At 38.2% G+C, this 21597-nt stretch overlaps 1 protein-coding gene across 1 annotated transcript in view; it reads right to left on the bottom strand.

Moving 5' to 3' along the window:
• Positions 1 to 8986: 8986 nt before the first annotated feature.
• Positions 8987 to 21597, bottom strand: part of LOC143857817 (heat shock 70 kDa protein, mitochondrial) — a 30671-nt gene continuing 18060 nt past the window's right edge. The window contains exons 2-6 of the mRNA XM_077368321.1: positions 13129 to 13202; positions 12931 to 13009; positions 12293 to 12859; positions 11266 to 11886; positions 8987 to 9848 (exon numbers count right to left, since the gene is read on the bottom strand). Coding sequence (XP_077224436.1) covers positions 9225 to 9848; positions 11266 to 11886; positions 12293 to 12859; positions 12931 to 13009; positions 13129 to 13202 — 1965 coding nt within the window. The 3' untranslated portion in view covers positions 8987 to 9224. The remainder of the gene's footprint in view (positions 9849 to 11265; positions 11887 to 12292; positions 12860 to 12930; positions 13010 to 13128; positions 13203 to 21597) is intronic.

Here is a 21597-nt window from a genome sequence, read left to right as displayed (position 1 = left end):
TTAAAACAGGAAAAAAAATATTTTGGAAAAAAATCATGAATAAGTTTAATGTTCATATTCCATGGGAAACAAAATTTCCCCGAGAAAATTTTAATACATCCAAACTGGCCTATGAATGAGTCAAAGTTGCTTTTGTTGGCATAAATATGGGGTGGCTCACATAGGACTAACCCCATCTTTAGGACTAACCCATCTTTAGGAACATCATAAATATGGGGTGGCCCACATAGGACTAACCCATCGGAGAACAAACATCAGGAGCTAGTCCTCATGACTGGAGGTGAGTTCAACATATTATACTAAGTCATAGATAAAAGTTTGTATTAGAGTCACCTTTCGGAATATGGTGATTGATCAGACTAGATTAATTGATATTTCCATTTTTTTACGATTTTCAGACTAAATGCTTATTATCATTGTGATTATTACTAACAACTACCTGTGACCACTTTCTTCTCATTACACCTATCGGATACATGGCACATACAACAATAAAGCTGATCATTTCATATTTCAAACAAAGGCTTCAGAAAGAAAAGGATAGTGTCACTATTATGACAGAAATGAATTGCAACATAAAGATATTAATTCAACACCCTATCTGTCTATTAACCATGGTCGTGTTCTGATAGTGCATTGGAGGAAACAATAGAATTACTTGACCAACTAAGTACAAGATTTGATGAATATAAACCTCTCAATCAAATAAAATTTGGAGGAAACAATAGGTTTGCGCACTTTTTTGACAAGATCCAGGACTGGATTGAAGGATCCTCTATCTCTTTTTGTCATGTGAGAATGTCGGCTAACAGTGAAGCTGATAGATTAGCGCGGGAAGGGTTTGGAAGATTAGGTCCTGAGATGTTTGACTTTTTGCCTCCTTGAATTTTATTTTTCTTCTTGTATTTTCCTTGTTTCTCCCTTTGTATTTTTATCCTATATGTACCCTTTTTGGGCGGACCATCTCAGTCTTCCCTATCTTTAATGAATATTCACGATTGAAAAATAATAAGGGAAAAATACAGATACACCCCCTCAACTATGGCCAAATTCCACTTCTAACCCCGTGGTATTGAAGGTACCAAAGACACCCCCCAACTATGGCCAAATTCCACTTCTAACCCCGTGGTATCGAAGGTACCAAAGACACCCCCTCAACTGTGGCCAAATTCCACTTCTAACCCCGTGGTATCGAAGGTACCAAAGACACCCCCTCAACTATGGCCAAATTCCACTTCTAACCCCGTGGTATCGAAGGTACCAAAGACGCCCCTCAACTTTCTAATATTTTTAAGTAGACCCCCCCATTAACACTCCTGGCGGGATGACTAACACTAACCATGGTTAATATTTTGAGGACAGAAATACCCTCGTCACTGGTTTTAAGCCATTTGCAGAGGGAGTAGGGTTACGCCATTTCCCACGCCATTGTCGCCACCTCCGGCCACTGCTGCCGTCGCCATCTCTGGCCGCCGTCGTCGTCGCCATCTTCGGCCACCGCCGTCACCTCCACCTCCACCACAGACAATGAAACCCCACTCCATGGCTGCATCCAAACCCCACATCTCAAGAAAAAAACACTGATAAAAACAAACAAAAAAGATCTAAAATATTAGGGTTTATGTGCAAAGCATGATAATGATCTGAATGAAGACAAATAAACCTCTATATCGAGGGTTTGAGCTGATAAATAAACAATGGTTTGAATCAAACCCTAATTTTCAGTTTTCAGGTATGAAAACCTGAAAACCCTAATTTTTAGTTGGGGAAGACGAGGGCATTATAGTCATTTCCTCCTCTCAGTCCACTCCGTCACGTTAAACAAACCCACGGATAGTTTATGGGGTGTCTTTAGTAACTTCGAAACCACGGGGTTAGAAGTGGAATTTGGCCATAGTTGAGGGGGTGTATCTGTATTTTTCCCTAATGATGATGATCATAATAATAATAATAAAAGGTAAACAAAGTAAGCCAAGTGATGATCATCGTCACTTGCAAGTGATCTACTAAGGCCATGTTTGTTTTGGATTTTGGGAACCGATTGTGAGTGTTAATCAGTTTTGGACTCACAATCACTTCTAAACATCCAAAACAAACAGGGCCTAAGCTTTAGAAGACAAGGATCCTTTTTATTCCTCTGGTTCTGATTTGATATTGTTTTCTTTAATCTACTGCTCTAGTCCTGCCAATTGTGGAGATTGATATATGCAAAAGACAGTGACTTGTGGAGAAGAGAATTGTGATAAGTAGGAAAGGTTGTAATTTCTGAGTTTAAACACAAAACAGAAGTCGAAGTTGTTTATTTGATTTAGAATTCCAGCTAATAAGTTGAGAGTACAATCTGAGTACAGGTGTGATAGGGGTGGATTTTGTCTATAAATGAGGGCTATGGGCAGGGACAGAAATTTTCATACGTTGTTCGTAGCCAATTTAGTCTCATAACTAGGAAATACAATTTATAAATATACATTGTTGCCTCTAGAAAACAAAAGAAGAAAGATTACAACTATGTTAAGCAAAAGTAGAGTAGAAAGATTAGGGAATGATTGAGAAATTAAGGGGGGAGTCTAAAGTTAGTAAGACTTGTGGGGCAAGTTTCAAGGAAAACATAAATTGGGCACTCTCCCTCCCACATCCCAAGTTGGACGCCCAAGTGAGAGAGAGAGAGATAGCCAAAAAAAAGACAAGGAAGGAAAAGGAGTTCATTGAAGAGTTGGCTTGATATATAGGGGAGGACTCAAATTTTTTGGTTTTCTTTCTCCATTGATCAAGTAAGTATCTTATCTCTATCATGTATCAAACTCAAAATCCATTCATGAGTATATGATTGTATGATTTCCCTAATAAGATACTTTACGGGTAGGTCGTAGAAAAGGGGATTTTATATAGTTTTCAATTTTGTACAGTTGTGGTTACAAGTAATAATAAAAAGGAAACTATAAATGGCCTTCGATTTTGACAGTAGTAGATGCTCATTGATTAAAAACGAAATTTTTATTTTTGTTTACGAATCCAACAGTTGAAGGTATAATAATAATAATGAAATAATAATAATGATTGTAATAACAGTAGAAATTTCTATATAATTTCCATTCCAACAGTTGAAGGTATACGGGGTTACACTCCCATATAAAGTTCACTTTTGGTTTCATAACCATTTTGGGAGCATGAATCAGTCCCAATATTTAACTATTTGTATGCCCTACTTTGGGCAGCAATCTGTTTAGATTTTTGGGCTGATGGTATGTGGATTTTTGGAGTAAGCTGGCCCAATTTTGGTACTGTTTTTGTACCTCAAACCGTGAGCACAAATTTGTCCAGATTTATGTCCTATATATATATATATATATATATATATATATATATATATATATATATATATATGAGTATTTAGGTCCAAATTGGACCAAATTTGACCAAATTTACACCCTACTGGTCTAAGATTTTTAGGACAAAAAATGGACCAGGTTGTGTTTGAAAATGAGAGTATCTTATGGCCCCGAAAACAGGGCAGATTTATAATATGTAAGCATGTATTTTCAAGTCCACAATGGACTAGATTTTTGGATAGTATGTACTTGTATTCTCAAGCCCAAAATAGACCAGATGTATGAGTTATAGGCAGTGTTTAAAAATGCGGATGCGACACGGAACGCGGCCAGAGAAAATCCTTGTCTACTCGACGCGGAACAGGGTTGAGGCAGCCGAGAACGCGGTTGATGCGGCTAAGTCGGATGAGTTGTAATTTTTATAAATAATAAATGAAAAAGAAAAGGATTTATGTAACTTCTTTTAGTTAATTTTAATGAATTGACTACTTTAGTGAATGTTAGTCAGATTGATTATTTTATAGAATATATATTTTTTTAGTAAAAGATTTATCTAACTTTAAAAAAAAACAATTGGTATAAGTTAGGAGACCGGATACACACAACATAGGATGATCCAATGATCTAAACCGTCCTTTTGATGGGCCACAACATAAACAAGTTGTGCCTAATAAAACATTTCAATAGGATGATTCTAGCCCTTGGTGTGACCCATCAAATGGACGGTTTGGATCATCCTATGGTATGGGCAATATAACTCTTTTTTAAGAAACTTTTAGCCAAATGATATCAGCACATGACTATTACTAATTTATAATACTCGATGCACTATCAAATTCAAATTCGAATGTGAAGACAAACTTTGGGGTGGCATTATCAAAATAGGGCACTGCAGTATTAACAAATGGAAAAAGTGTTAAATTTGGCAGGAGAGAGAGAGAGAGAGAGAGAGAGAGATGCCAGCTTTAAGACAAGACAACATACTAGCGGTCATATAGCTAGCTTTATCACTCTATCTATTTCTCTAGCTGTGTCTGCCATAATAAAGGACAATAGAAGTGATATATTCTACCCTTATTTTTACTAAGGACAGCCTCCTCTACTGTATTTCTTACTACTCTTTTATAATACATGGGGCTGTCTCACGTAACAAAGGGGCGAATATAACATATCATATCTATACCTTCTAAATTTCATTTTCCACCCATAGAAATTTTGGGTTTTGCATATGTTAATCCAACGGCTAAGATTTCAAACACCTTTTAACCATTATTTGTTTTTTAAACAAATAAAGGTATAACTTTTTGGTCTTAGGTCATCATCTTCTTCTTACCTTGAGAAACAAAAACCAACCCTTTGTGAAACAAGAAACAGTAGAACATAAACCAAGTAGCAACACCATAAATGAGACATTAACACCAATCTTTCAGATAATCAGTAACCTACTAGCAAAAATGGTTTGATGATAAAACAAAGGTTGTCGAGCTTTTGCACAGATTGAATGAGAATCAACATTGACCCAAATTTATAGGTATGATGTTTTTGACAGAGATCTTTTTTTCTTTTGAATAACAAGCAGTATTTGGAAAGATTAAAGGTCCGAGGAGTCATGGTCCATGGATGGGCAAAAATGGTTGCCAAAGTCGATCACATCCAGTAAAAGGATGGATTCTTGTTTGACTAGGTATGAACTCGACCGAGATGGCGCGGACTCGCCCGAGTCTGTAACTCCATGACGCGGTCACCACTCACCACCATTCCGCGTTGACTCGGCGGAGTTCCGAGCCGAGTCAACGAGTTTTTAAACACTGGTTATAGGTGTGTGTGCGTTTTGTTGTCCAAATCGGATCAAATTTATGAGCTTTGAGTGTATTCCATCGTAACTGTATATAAACACATAGGGTTTTAAACTAATTTTGAGTAGGTCCTATCTTATCAGTGCATGCTCATAAGAGTACAAGACAATTTTTTGGGGACACATTTCTAAACTAGCAGTGTATGCACAAAGAGTTCCCTAAAATGATTTCTGTGACTACTTCGATCTCATCAAGGCTATACATGTAATAGCTCTAAAGATGATTTTTTTTATCTAAACAGATCTTATAAAGAAGTATTTTTTTAAAAGCCTCTTTTATATATTAGATATATATAGGCAGATCTCAAATCTTATGTATGAAGCTAAATCAAACAATTTTCATATAAGTTAGATCATTTCTTCGATCCAATGTCCTTGTACGAGGCGGGTAATTTACAATCCCCTTGCTATTTTCTTAATCTTATATCAAACATAAATGGTTGGGTATGATTCTTATCTTCAGGATTATTTCCCTCACACTCTCACTTAGAGGCCATCTCAATATTCACATCCGAGGTTTTACAAGGCATGTGATAGCTAACTTTGCTCGTATGGCTTTCAATTCATGCAACAAGAATGGTGAAGTATCTTCATTTTTATTGTTTTCTAAGTTATTCTATGATAAATAAAATTTTGTTTCTTATATTACATGTTAGAAATAGAAATCTGGTTTCTAATAAAGAATTATCAGTTTAATTGTATTTGTCAATCACATGGAATAACTGGGAAGCAGTTTGAAAATATAAGAAATATCCAAAGAGGAAATGGGAAAGGGTGATGGGAAACCTTGAGTTATCCTCGTAATTAAAGGTATACAACTTGGGAGAACCACGCAACTCCTAGTTGATGTTGGAATCCTACGGAGACCAAGAGTCCCTAGGCGGTATGATCTACCGTAATAAGTCCACGCGGAGTCGGCCGTGTCGGCAAGGGCAACAAGCTAGTGGGAGCTGGAGTGCCCTGGGTTTAAATGAAATTGTTATGATAAGAATGTGGTAGATTTATAATTGTTCCTATAGTTATTGAATTTTTCTCTTTCAGTTATTAGTACATTTTTCACTTTAAAATGATTTTTCTATTCAGTTGCAGAAGATTTTGGTAAACCATTATTCTGGAAAATTTCAATTGTCTTATCTATAATATATGGATCTTGATTTGTTGTTTTAAATTGAACTCTTATACTAGTTCAGTTTCTATCATCCTGCTGACCCTATTTTCTCCCCAGGACTAGAGGATCCTAATGAGGGTGCGTTTGCGCACGAGGATGTCTAGGAGCGTAGGATGATGGGAGCAATTAATTAAGGAAGACGATACCCTTCGTCGACACTTGGAATTTATTTTAGATTGGCTAGTTTGAGACTTTATTTAGTTGAGTAATTTGTTTTAAGTTAAAGTTATTGTAAGGAGACATTCTCAATATTGGAATAAGAGCAATGGTTGTTTAATTTTCATATATGGTTAAAAAAAAAATTATGAGTATTTTGACAAGTGTTTGCTTGTAGCGATCCGGTCACGGAAATCGGGTTGTTAAAGAAGGTTTCAGCTATATGAAAATTTCAGTGGAATGAAATTTTCAGAATAAAAACTTACAGGATATGAAATTATGTGTGGAAATGAAATTTTCATGATATTTTCCACTAAAAAGCTAAAATTCCTGGGTTTATTTAGCAGGTAAGCAACTGTAATTTTCAGTTATAGTTCTGCTTGCATCAGTATGTATAGAAGAAGGTGAATTGTGATTAACTTAACAGAAATTTGAGGATGTAAAGTGGAAATCCATCAATGATCATGCATAGCCTCTTTATTACAAATTATGCAAAAATCAGAAACACAAAACAATAAATAAAATAACTATAATGAACATTAACAATGAAGCCAATTTCTCCAACTTCAACCTGTATTTGGAAAGAGGAACATCTCAAAGCCGAATGACGCCCAAACTCAATAACCATGACAAAGCACCAAATTGAAACAAAAACAACCAACCCAACTCTCAAATTTTTTTCAAGATAAAATCCCTAAAATCTCGATTTTATTTCAAGATAATCAACTCAAGAAATATTTGATACTTTTTAAGATACAAAACCCAAAACACCCACACAAAAACCAAACCAGAAATCTCATACTAGTGCCAAGATATATAAAAAAAACAAAGAAATATGAATTTGGTCAAGTCTCAAGATAAATTACCCAAAAAGTTTGTGAACTTTTACCAAGATATCCACCCAAATCTCAGACAAAAAAGAACCAACAAATCACATTACTTTGTCAAGAGATAAACAACCCATAAATCCAAAGTAGACGGAGAAGTAAGAGATATAGAGAAGAACAAACCTTGATCGATGGTCGGATGAGCTATGTAGGGGAAGATAAACTAATCTTTTACTTAAATCATGTCTCTTTAGACTTCTGCTTTGAAGAGTTCGAGTAGAAATACACTACTAGATAATTAATATAGAAAGAGGGATTACAGCTTTTTCCCACAAATTTCTGTTTGACAATCCAACTCTCGCCCTCCTCTAGCCTTCTAGGAAGATTTTATATGATGAATGAGAGAGAGGGGCGAGTGAAATCAAAACTGGGGGTGTAAATATAAGAGGATTCCGTTTTAGTTAATTGAGACGTTTACAAGAATGCCTTGGCTTGCCAAAAGCAGAAATTACAAGGAAGATGGGCCGTGCATGCAAGTGCAGACCAAAATGGCAGTGGGGCCCACATTGATTGGGTGATCCTGTGCCAATAAATCTTCTCTGTAGGATGATCCTAACGGAGGTTGAATATTGAAGGAACATTATGAAAACCTCCACAGATCACAGGGTTAGGATCATCCTATGGAAATAATTTTCTAGGCACACCCTATCTATATATGGGCCCAATAAATGAACGGTTTGGATCACCCAAGCAATATGGGCCCCACGGTATTTTTTGGTGAAGGTGCACACATGGTCGTCCACCATCTAAATTCTCTGTTAAACATGATGGTGATGTGCAGCCAATGGGAGAGCCCTTTCACCTCTTTTTAGCAAGGGCTCCCTTCACCATATAAATTCTCTGTTAAACATGATGGTGATGTGCAGCCAATGGGGGAGCCCTTTCACCTCTTTTTTGCAAGGGCTCCCTTCACCATATAAATTCTCTGTTAAACATGATGTGATGTGCAGCCAATGGGGGAGCCCTTTCACCTCTTTTTTGCAAGGGCTCCCTTCAGTTTAGACTTACTCCTAAATTTATGATAATATCCCACTAAATTAATCATAACCATATTATTTCCCCTCTAAATTATGGAAAGAAAAAGTCTCTTCCCCTCTAAAAAAAAAATGTCCATAGCCAAAAAAAAAATTGCTATCCAAATAGGGCCCTGAGGAAATAATATAGCCAAACCCCCATTCTCAACATTTTCACTTGTTCTTGTTTAGATTGTTATTGATAATAGACACAGACAAAAAGGAGGTTCAAAGCAGTCATTTAAAAGTAAGACAAGAGGTGAGGAGGGATCACTTCCCATTACATAAACATACTTTTAAACAAAGCTGTTTAACCTCCTCTCACCTGAAAAAAAAAAATCAGCTTTTTGGCTGAGATTAATAATTTTTATTAGGATTAATCACAACCATTTACCAACAAAATAAAAGAGAGTGAATGGCTGATTTTTATTTTTGCTGATTTTCAGAGACGCTTTAGTAGGAGCTGAGGAGAGAAACTCCTGGCCGAGTATAAGAATTCAAAAAAGCTTAAAGAAGGAAATTAAAAGACAAAAATATGGTCATGTGTGCTCAAACAAAAAGATGTCAACAGGGGCCACTCAAGAAACTGGCTTTGTTTCCCATGTCTCTCTGATTACCTTTATGCACTTCCATCTCTCAAAAGAGTTTCATAAAATCTGTAGAATTCTCAGAGCTAAGGTTCTACTAAAACTTCAAAAGATTAAGTACAAAACTTCAAATCTTACACTGTAACATTTAACAAATTAAGACAATTAGGATATCAACTTCCAAATTCCCACAAATCATTCTTTAAGGACCATATCACTTGTCAGCCTTCTACTTCTTCACCTCTTCATAGTCTGCTTCTGGGGGTTGGTCACCACCCTGGGACCCACCAGAGGCCGACCCACCGGACCCACTCCCCGACATATGCTGCCCAATCTTCGAAACAGCTTTATTTGCGGCATCGAGCTTAGCCTTGATCTCTTCAACATTCTCTCCGGCCATGGCCGTCCTTAGATCGGCCACTGCCGACTCAATTTCAGATGCAACCTCTGCCGGAATCTTCTCCCTGTATTCACCCAAGCTCTTCTCTATGCTGTAGATTGTAGTGTCAGCACTGTTCTTGATATCAATCAGAGCTTTCCTCTCCTGGTCTCTCTGTGAGTGCAATTCAGCCTCGCTAACCATCTTCTCGATCTCGTCCTCGGAGAGTCCTCCGGATGACCGGATTGTGATCTGTTGCTCTTTTCCGGTGGACTTGTCTTTGGCCGACACGGTCACGATTCCATTGGCGTCAATGTCGAATGTGACCTCAATTTGGGGGAGACCTCTGGGTGCGGGTGGAATGCCCACGAGCTCAAACTCACCTAGGAGCTTGTTGTCAGATGCCATTTCACGCTCCCCTTGGAGTACCCGAACACCGACTTGAGTCTGGTTGTCGGCTGCAGTTGAGAATACCTGATCATAGACATGGATATCAGGGATAAAAATTAAATAACAGGTTAAAAAGCAAAGATAATCAAAGCCAACAAAGGGTATGCATTTAGTTATGAAATCTATAATCATATAAATAGTGCCAATGATTCATTTGATACCTCATAATTTCTAATAATGATGATAATGCCTGTGAGAATTCTTTACGGGAAATGATATTTCTTGGTTGTCTTTTCTCAGAAAATGAAGTTATTTTTAAAGAAAAGGAAACTGAAGAGGGTGGAAAAGATAGGAAAGGGGATGGAAATATCAGTTCCATTCTTTAATACAAACAATACTGGCACGGCAACTCAACTCACCAACTGTGATTCTCTGTAGCCATAGAACTATTTGAAGTCATCTTGAAACCAGATGCCTCATTTCCATTCACCTCAAGCTAAACATATCTTGCTATATGAATAATGGGATTTGCTAGGGACTATCGCAAAAGGCATTTCACATACCGACATATCTTGCTATATGAATAATGGGATTTGCTAGGGACTATCGCAAAAGGCATTTCACGCACCGACATATCTTGCTATATGAATAATGGGATTTGCTAGGGACTATCACAAAAGCCATTTCACGTACCGGCTGTTGCATGAGAGAACAGCCACATAGGATGAACTAAATGAATAAGACAAAAAGTAAGCCTATGTGGCTGCTCTCATGCAACAGCCGGTCCGGGAAATGCCTTTTGTGATGGTCCCTAGCAAATACCATAAATAATAGAGATTGTTTCACCATGTTGCACATAGTGTTGTGACTAAGCGCTTCACCCAGAAATCAGCCTTTCACTTCTTCGTGAAGGGCTTGGATTAAAAAACATGTTTTTAGTGAGATTAATCCCAGCCCTTCACAAAAAGTGAAAGGCTGATTTCGGGCGAAGCATTTAGTCGTGAAGGAGATGAAACAACTTCATAAATAATAATTGATTCCGTAACCCATTGCATCAAAACTTTCTGTGCAAGTGAATTGTTTTCTAAATGTGGGACAGTTTCAGGTGATGATGATCTGCATCCTTGGCAACAACTGGATTTTTTTGTGCAAGTGATTACAATGGATCATTCCTCTAATATTAAATAGGTAATAATGCAATTAAAGAGAAACATGGGTACTTTGGTCAAATGAGGGTAATATGATGATGAGTAGTCAGTTCTATAACCAGTTATGAACTTACATTTTTCAAATAATTAAACAACGTTTTTCTTCTTGAAGAGGAAAAATCCATGGTTTCACTCACACACCAAGCACAGTCCTTTTTTTCAGCAGGGGTATGGAATAAGTTAGAAAGCCACACATCTCATCACCGTACAATCAGGTGACGGAAAGAAAATGTGGTGTGCAAGTGAAAATCTGGATCATAGCCTTTTACTTTTGGTTGAAACTGTGGACTAACCTGACTCTTCTTTGTTGGAATGGTCGTGTTCCTGTTGATCAACCTGGTGAAGATACCTCCCAGAGTCTCGATACCGAGTGAAAGAGGAGTGACATCCAAAAGAAGCAACTCCTTAACGTCCCCACGGAGAATGCCACCCTGGATTGCAGCTCCCATCGCAACAGCCTCATCCGGATTCACTCCTTTGCTTGGACTCTTACCGAAGATCTCAGCAACAATTTCTTGAACTTTCGGAACTCGGGTCATCCCCCCGACAAGAAGAACCTCATCCACTTCCTTGAGAGATATGCCAGCATCCTTCAAACAGCTCTTACATGGATTTCTAGTCCTCTCAATCAAGTTGTTCACCAAAGTCTCAAACTTTGATCTTGTCAGAGTGATATTCAAATGTTTTGCTCCTGATGCATCAGCAGTTATAAATGGCAGGTTGATCTCTGTTTGGGTTGTAGAAGAGAGTTCAATCTTAGCTTTCTCGGCTGCTTCCCGAAGCCTTTGGAGTGCCAGTTTGTCCTTTGAAAGATCAATCGCCTCAGTTCTCTTGAACTCACTCACTAAGAACTCCAACAGGGCATTATCAAAATCCTCACCACCCAAGAAAGTGTCACCATTGGTCGCTTTAACCTGCAGGAGATGTAATTAGGTGAGGGGTTTCATCCAGATTAAGGATGTATCTATGTCAGAAACATCGTTCACGGGAATTTCTCGGCAAGGGAAATCTGAGGATATATTAAAGTTTTTTATTTTTTTCAGGTCTATATAGGGGAAAACAATAAAAAAAAATTATTTTAAAATATATAAATATATAAAATTTAAGAAAAAATATAAAATAAAAAAATCATAAAAATATCAAGATATTATCGTGATATGGTATGATAAAAATGAAACTATCGCTACATTTTTTTAAACCTCAGGATTTTATCATTTTATCAAAATGTCAGGATAAAAACGAGATATTTTGAAAATACCGGAGATATTTGGGACATAGGGATGTATGAACAGTTTTAATAAGAACAAGTAAAATGCTTACTTCAAAGACGCCATTGGAGATTTCTAGGATTGAGACATCAAAAGTTCCACCACCAAGATCAAACACAGCTATAAGGCCCTCCTTGTTATTCAACCCATAAGAAAGTGCAGCGGCAGTTGGCTCATTGATGATTCGCTGCACATCCAAACCTGCAATCCTCCCTGCGTCCTTTGTTGCCTGTCTCTGAGCGTCATTGAAATATGCCGGAACAGTAATTACAGCTTTTGAAACAGACTTTCCAAGATAAGACTCAGCAGTTTCTTTCATCTTTGTCAAAATAAAGGCACCAATCTGGCTCGGTGAATATTTTTGTCCATTAGCTTCAACCCATGCATCTCCGTTGGGAGCCTTGACGATCTTGTAGGGAACCATTTTCATTTCTTTCTGTGTTTGTGGGTCCTCAAAACGCCTTCCAATCAGACGCTTTGTCCCAAAAACTGTGTTTGTTGGGTTGGTGACAGCCTGGCGCTTTGCCGGAGTTCCCACAAGCAGTTCTCCCTTCTGGTTGAAGGCAACCACAGATGGTGTGGTCCGGGCTCCCTCGGAATTCTCAATTACTTTTGCACTCTGCATATAATATTAGACTTATTAGTAGTAATACTGTGACAAATAACGACATCAGATGTCAGACAACTAACCTTTCCTTCCATTACTGACACACATGAGTTTGTGGTACCCAAATCAATCCCAATAACATCATTGCCCGCAGGTTTTGAGCTGGATCAAAATATTTGGAAAATCATTGTTCTCAGATAAGAAAGAAACATGGGGATTTTTAAGAGTTCGAAAAGCAGTCACAAGGCAAAGCAGAATAGAATATTTTGATCAACATGTACCTAAATGGTCTTGTCAAACTTGCCAATTTGTGGCCCAAAGGAGAAGCCCATGGCATCCTTGCACTGCTAGTCACCTGCATGAGCAATCCACGATAAAGAAGACAAGCTTTATTGGGGTGATTTGCACAATTATATGTTCACTCTCAATAGTATCTTCACATCAGTTTTAGAAGAGGAATCCAAACAATAATTGGAGTAACTGTTAGGGATTCTCTTAATTTTAGCAAAGGTATCTGAGCTGAAAAGAAAATGATGGAAAGTACCTCATCAAAACCGTGCACAGCAATATTCTGAAGATTGAATCAGACCATAAAATCATATGAGATAACTCCTAATTTATATAAAGTTGCTGAACACCTTATTTAATTTATATAAAATTTCTGAATAACTTATTTGATTTTATGTACTTTTTGAAATATAGAGCAAAAAAGAATACAGCATTAAAAATAAAAAGGCGTGGGGATGAGATGACCGACACAAACAATAACAAGTCAAACAACTACTAAGAGGGAATGCATATTGATGCAGGTGTGCATCTACGCCGTTCGAAGGCAGAGCACATCACATCCATGATCGGACTACTACGGACCATTAGATTGCCAAACCAACTCCCCAGATCGACGACTAATCTCAATCTCAAGACTATGGCGAAGGAATACCTTGTGCACCGATCGTCCCAGATCGCCCGTAGATCAGAACAGGGAAAAGATCAACAACCCACATTGATCAGCATGCTTCAAGAGTCCTAAATTAGCTTTATTTTCTTTATTAATTATTTTTGGGATTTTTTTAAGTTTGCCTAATTCAAGAGTCCTAAAAGATCAACAACCCACATTGATCAGCATGCTTCGAGAGTCCTAAAAAACAACATGCTCCAAGTTAGTTGACAGCCAGTCCTTTATACCTATGTCACAAATATCTCCGATATTTTCAAAATATAGCGTTTTTATCGCGAGATTTTGATAAAACGACAAAATCCCAAGATTTTAAAAATATAGCGATATTTCCGTTTTTATCATAAAATATCCCGATAATATCACGAGATTATCCCAATATTTTTAAGATATTTTCATTTTATATTTTTTGTCTTAAATTTAATATTTTTAAATAATTTTATTTTTACCATTAATTTCCCAATAAAAACCCAAAAAAAATAATAAAAACTAATATATCCCGAGATTTTCCCTTGCCGAGAAATTCCCGAGAACGACATCTGTGACATAGTGATGCAGCACCGTGAAGAAAAATTGAGGAAAGGGGAGAGAAATAGACGAAAGGGGAGAAAATTAGAAGAATAAGGGAAGAAAAGACGAAAATAACCAGAAGAATAGACGAATATAGGGAGAGAAGAGAAGAAATCAGAAGAGAAGAATAAAACCAGAATTAGAGGAAGAAGAATCTTTATTTTTATTTTTTTGAATGGTTAGAAGAATCTTTATTCAATATCAATAATCATCAAAGTTACAAAATAAGCTGTAAAGAGGCCTATAAATTGGCAATTAACAACCTAAAAGATAGAAACCTACTAAAATAAGAATTCCTAAAACAATAAACTTCCTAATTCTAAATAAAATCATAGAAACTAATAACATGGAAATAAAAATACAAGAAAGTAAATAATACGGAAATAGATCTTAATATATGCATCATTCTCCCCCGCTTGAAAAAGAACTCGCCTTCAAGTTCTAGTCCACCTGAGTCAAAGATGTAAAAAATCCACTGAAGTAATAGAACGCGTAGTCCGGCGGAGGCAATCATGATGTCTAACGCTCGAGACAATCGGGAGAAGAATCTGCAAGGTCGGCAGAAGAAGAGGGAAGAAAGTGCCCATGTAAACTCATGCGAACAGAATCTGCGCTGGAGAAGTAAACTAGCTGGAAAGATCGCAACATACTCCTCCTGGATCGGCAAAACAGCTATGGGCAGTATCAATCCATGATCAGCATCAAGATGGTCGTCATGTGTACTGAAATCGGCGGGCTCAACCTCCATAATCATCTTGATTGGTGCATCTCCTGGAGATAGCAATGATCAGCTCGTGCTATGTATGCTCTGGTAATGTCTCAACGATCTAGTCACTCGGCTCGGACTCAAGCAATGGATCAGCCTCACGTGGATCTGCCACAATATCTGCCTCAGAAGATTAAAAGATGGCTCGCCGGATGCTCGGCAATCGGTGCGGCAGAAATCCCGGAATCGTCATCCTCAGAAAGCAACGGAGTCTCTGGCTCTGGATCGTCCATCTCAGATTCTAAATCTGAATCTGATGGAATCAAAGGCTCAACATCGATAATCTCATCAATACTAGCATCGGGCTCCGTAAGAATATCATCAACAAGTGGTACGGGGGAAGAAGTAGTGAAGTGGCTCTGCAAATCCGACTCACGCATGTGACGCTCTTGATATCTAGTGGCTGCTGCAATTTCGTCGACTCGTGCACGTCGGGCTGCGGCTTTTCGTTCACAAAGAGCAGCTTCTTCTCGTCGAGCAACTACTTCACGCATCAATTGTTTTTCATACCGATATGCCATTATTGCATAAATACCCATAAACTCATCACGAACATTCTCCCATCGGCGATGACGGTCCGTGATTCGACGTATCCATAACCTCTGGGCTTGTCGTCGTACAGTTTCACTGGCTCGGTAGATGGTAGCTCGGTGATCATAGCCGTAGTACTCATGATATCCATCAAGAGCATTGATCCACCGCAGACATGCATTCTCATAATAACTATAGTGAGTGCGGCCTTCGAAATATTGATCGTCGTACTCGTTAAAATATGGAACATATGGTAGAGCCATTGGGATCAGCGTCAAAAATTGAAATCAACTATATGATATATCTGGCATGTTGAAATAAGCACAACGTCCGTCGCGGATCTGAAATCAGATGAGTGAAAACTGATGATCGGAAGAAGGGGCGCGATCAATGGCTGAGATGGGTCCTGAAACTGTGCTGAAGACTGTTGTCCGCTGCTGAAAATAGGCTGGATGCGCTCTAAAAGTTGTCACGAACAACTTTCATGTTGAAGTTGAGGGCCAATTTTGAGCAGAAATTGCCCAAATGAGGAGAGAGAAAGAGTGAGAAAAGGTTCTTTTTCTGTTTTCTTTGTTGTTGTTTTTTGGAGGGGGTGTCTAGAGGTAAAATAGAAGGGGTTAAATAGTGTACCTTAAATGAGAAAGGGGTAAGAAGAGGAAGTAGGGGGTATGTGTAGAGAATCTAGAGTTAATAGAAAGATTAGGGTGTTGGAAATTGAACCGAATTAGAAAGACTCTAATTAAAAAGCATTTAGTGGGTGTTGGACACGTAACATACCACTTGGATAACAATTACTGCTGAGAATGAGAATAAAGTTGAGATAACTTGCCTTTTTTAAATATTGCTTCTCTAGCAAGTTACCCCTTTTCTATATGTTACTATTAAAGAGACACCCTTTTTTTTTCTAACTTTATGTACCTTGACTTAGGAGGAGTGGAGGACACGTGAGTTGCCTTTTTTGTATTTTGTGATAATAACTTGCTGGGCAAGTTATCCAATAAAGTTGTCTAAAATATAAAAAAAAAGACTTACCTGTGTGACCCACCTTCACCGGATATATACAAGATACCAAATAAAAGCTACCAAATAAAGAGACTTCCTCCTTTTGTTAACTCGCTGATTTACTTTCCTCAATTTTATGGAAACAATAAGAGTTACTTTCCTGATCAAGCACGGCAATAGGAAGACCAACAACAGCAAGGTCACCCCCCAGAAGTGGCGGTTTCTGGTTTGATGTGGTCGGCTCACAAAGAGAGGGGGGTAAAGGTAGGTTTTTCAAGGCTGGAGGTAGGTGGCTGCAAGGATGGCTGGTTTTTGAAGGAAAAGGTGGGACCAAGTAGGGCCAAAGATGACCAGATCGGTAATACGGCTGAGGTTCTTGGTGGCTTAAATTATAGGACACATGATGGTTTTCAAAAGGCTGAAATCATGGACTGAAGTAACTTGGGAAAGGGCTGCTGAGATTGAAAATCAAGGGCTTATGGATGAGATGACTGTGTGTTTACCGAAGAGGAAATAGGGACTAGAGTTGAAGTTCTAGGTCACGGATGAACAGTGGCGTAAAATCAGTTGGAAGAGGGCTGTTTTGGGCTTGTCACCAATGGGCTGAAAGGGGTGAAAGAAACAAGGGTTAAACGGAAATATGGTGGCATACCTTGGAAGGAGTTTCGAGATTAATTTCTGCAACTTGGATCATTTGCTTTGATACCAAATTGATGCAACACCGTGAAGAAAAATTGAGGAAATGGGAGAGAAATAGATGAAAGGGGAGAGAATTAGAAGAATAGGGGAAGAAAAGACGAAAATAACCAGAAGAATAGACGAATTTAGGGAGAGAAGACAAGAAATCAGAAGAGAGAAGAAGAAAACCAGAATTAGAGGGAAAAGAATCTTTATTCAATATCAAAAGCTCGGCTCGGCTCGTTAAGCTCAAAAGCTCGGCTCGGGCTCGAAACAGGCTCGGGCTCGGCTCGGCTCGGTCAGGCTCGCGAGCCTTACCGAGCTCGGATTATATTAAGTTCACACCCCTCATCTTCCCTGGACAGCCCTACTAGTGTAATTTGACTACTTTTTTTACACTGTGGGGGGTGGTCCTAGTAACAAATGTGGTTCCAAAAATGAAGTGACATATTTTGCCCCCCCCCCCCCTTTCACTCCCTGGACAACCCTTTTAATGTATATATTAATATATAATATATATTTAAATATATTAAATTCTTAACGAGCCTTAACGAGCCGAGCCTGGCCTAAATCGGACTCAGCTCGTTAAGCTTAACGAGCCTGGCGAGCCGGCTCGGCTCAGCTCGTTATAGATTCGAGCCGAGCTTCAGCGAGCTTCCGAGCCCGAGCCAAAATTGACACCCTTAAATATCAATAATCATCAAAGTTACAAAACAAGCTGTAAAGAGGCCTATAAATAGGCAATTAACAACCTAAAAGATAGAAACCTACTAAAATAAGAATTCCTAAAACACTAAACTTCCTAATTCTAAATAACATGGAAATAAAAATACGAGAAAGTAAATAATACGCAAATAGATCCTAATATCTGCATCACATAGTGATGTAGGACCGGGAAGAGAAATAGAAGAAATAGGAGAGGAAGAGTGGGAGAAGAGAAGAAATAGGAGAGAAGTAGAAGAAGATTAGAAGAAGAGGAGATGAGAGGGAAGAATAGAAGAAGAGAAGTAGAAGATTAGAAGAGAATAGAAGAAGGAATCTGAGAGAAGAAGAGAAGAAATTAGAGGGAGGAGAAGAAACCTGTAGAGGGGAGAGACATCAATCTTTATTCAATAATCATCAAAATTCACAATAAAGCTATAAAGAGGCCTATAAATAGGCAATTAACAACCTAAAAGATAGAAATCTACTAAAATAAGAATTCCTAAAAGGCTAAACTTCATAATTCTAAATAACATGGAAAATAAAAGCTTAAAAACTAAATAACATGGAAAATAAATGCCTAGAAATCCTAATGGGCAAATATGCCACTTATTGCCCTACGATCTGCATCACATAGCTTTATACCGCCCCCAACCACAGCATTATTATCCAATTGTTGTTGACGTGAACTAGCCCCAAAAGCTGTTACAAACCAGCCCATAAAAATCACCTCAAAACCAGCCCTTCATCCCCTTTTCTATTACCAGTAAGTCCCTACATATTTCCTATCATTTGGCCGACACTTCGAATTTATTGCCGACTCACGTGTCCTGCCATGTCCTACACGACACGCGTGTCCACACGTGTAGACACTCCTTTGGACAGTTTTACTTGTATTGCTGTAAGTGTTAATGTGGGTGTGTGGACATGTTTTTGTACCGTGTCAAGTGTGACATTCTGTTTTTTTATTGAATATTGTGTTTACCTCATTTAGACAACTCGTATCCATGTCCAAACTGGACACACGAATCCATATCCACAAATCATGATAACATATACTTTCTATTTTCGCTGTGTCCCCGTTTCTAAAGTTAGGGGGTTTGCAATGTCCGACACTCCGTATCCGTGTACAGAAATCATAGCATATTTCTTATCTTTGACCAACCCAAACCTCACTGAAACTCCCCTCTTCTTTAACTGATCAAGCCTGAATTCTCTTTATTGCTTCCTTTCTTGCCATAACCGAATTACACCATGTTTCTTGATTTTCTTTAATCATCAAACATACTTCCCTTCATAATAGAATCTCATCATCTATGTTATCTTTAACCTCCCAACCATTTTTTCTTCCAATAAATGGCAACCATTTCTTGTTATCTTTAACCTCCCAACCATTTTTTGTACCATTCAAAAAAAAACCAGCCACCCTTCATCTTCTTGATTTTCTTTAATCATCAAACATACTTCCCTTCATAATAGAATCTCATCATCTTTGTTATCTTTAACCTGGAAACCATTTTTTCTTCCAATAAATGGCAACCATTTCTTGTTATCTTTAGCCTCATAACCATTTTTTGTACCATTAAAAAAAAAACCCCACCACCCTTCATCTTCTTGATTCTTGAAATCCAGCAATCAACCAACAACCCTTCTGTTTCCATTCTTGTTCAACCACCATAACCAATTATTGATATCTTTTAACCACCCCAGGAACGATTCTTAAAACCAATTCAAGAATTCCATGATACACCCCTTCCACCTTAATGAACATACTTTAGCTCACCCATAGGATTCCCTACACAAACACCTTCCTCCATTAAAGAGGATACTTTAGCTTCAAGTGCCATTTTCAACTGCCCCTTCAACACTTTCACATTCCCTTTTCAACATTTTTCACAACCCTTTCCTTCCAATTTACGAGTCTTTTCCTCCCCTTTTCCTTTTTATTCCTCCTTTAATCCTTGGTAAAGCTTCTCCTATACCTACTCAACGTCATTTGGTATCAGAGCTTCCGCTGCCACACGGGCCACGCCTACTCTACGTCACATATCCAATGCAAAGTCCTAGCCAATCTACACCTCTCACCAAGGTATCCGCCATGCAAGTGGCAATTTTTTGGATATGTCAGAAGGAGGGTGCCAACTGCCAACTCTTTACTAAGATCAATCAATGTTTCAACACATGGATGCAGGCCAAAACGCACACACGGGAAATCCGAGCTGGCTTGGCTCCAATATACTCATGTGACTCAGCCAACTCAAGTAGGTCATAAAAACAACAAAAAAGAGTGAAAAGGGGGGAACTATGAACTTCTAATTTACTAAATTGAAAGAATGTATGTTGTCAAATAGTTATTACAGTGAGTATCTGAACATGGATTAACTTTAAAAGTGCTAGCTACCAATAAGGCTTTAAGGGGTTAGGGTTTCACAGCTGTAAGAAAGAAAAAAAAGCAAGAGAGGAGGGAGAAAAAAGGCGGCGAAGAATGATAGTGGCAAACTCTTGAAACCATATCTTTCTTGAGGGGTGATGAAGGAAGGTGATAAGGGTTTTTTTCTTATGGGTAAGTTGGGCTTTGGCAAGACCCCTACCAGAATATTAATAAAAATATAGAGTTACAATCTTTGGTATTGGGTTCCATTAGAGTCTTTGAGTCCAAAATCACGGAGGGAAGAGGGCAATATTCTCCCCTTTGCAAGGAAAATGTGTTTCCTAAGAGGAAATTCGCAGCTTACTTCGCTTTTCTCCATATTAGGGGGCGACAAAGTTACAAAACCTTAGCTGACAAAGGGAGATGATGGGGGCTAACAAAGTCACAAAACTGAGAAATCTAGCTTCCAAATTTACCAGAGCGTGGCAATGAATAAGAAGAAGATTTATGGAAATGCATATGAAAAAAGTTGTTGATGCTGAACTTTTTTTAAAGGGTAAGCCTGGGTTTGGCTGGAAGCCGACAAGTGTATTAAAAAAAAAAATGAATGAATCTAGATATGAAATTAGGGAAAATTGAAGATGTAAACAAGGAATAAACTCGCGAGCACTGTATAAACAAAAATAAAAAGGGAAAGAGGAATTGGGCTTGACGATGAGTACACTAATTTTTTATTTTGTAAATCTAATGCATGTATCGTTCTTCATATTTGTTTTCAAACGGGGAAGCCAATTGATGCAAATAAGACTTGTCTTTGGCCCTAACTGATTGATGCAAATACGACTTCTCTTTGGCCCTAGCTCTTGGAATTGTTCCCGGATCTTTATAGAGCAGCTTCTGATAAAGAGGCTTTTGTTGGTGTTTGTTTTGACCGCATTAGCGGTGTTCTTGTATGGTCCCCGGTCTTCAGGAGGAATTTCTTTGATAGGGAGTCGGCATCCCGTTTTCTTAAGCTTCTTGATGGGTGTTACATTAAGAGGAAAGGTGTGGATAAAAGAATATCGACTGCGGAATCTTCGGGTATCTTCTCTGTCAAATCTTTGTATTTTATCTTGGTGCCTGGTGGTGTATCCTCTATCTCAGCCAAGGTATGGAAATTTCATTGCCCCCCTAGA

The sequence above is a fragment of the Tasmannia lanceolata genome, unplaced genomic scaffold (genome assembly GCF_043159265.1).
Source record: "Tasmannia lanceolata isolate RefF3 unplaced genomic scaffold, GAP_Taslan_0.1 ptg000025l, whole genome shotgun sequence".
Lineage (NCBI taxonomy): Eukaryota > Viridiplantae > Streptophyta > Magnoliopsida > Canellales > Winteraceae > Tasmannia > Tasmannia lanceolata.
The sequence above is the reverse complement of the archived record's forward strand: the minus strand, read 5'-3'. Positions and strand labels throughout refer to the sequence as shown.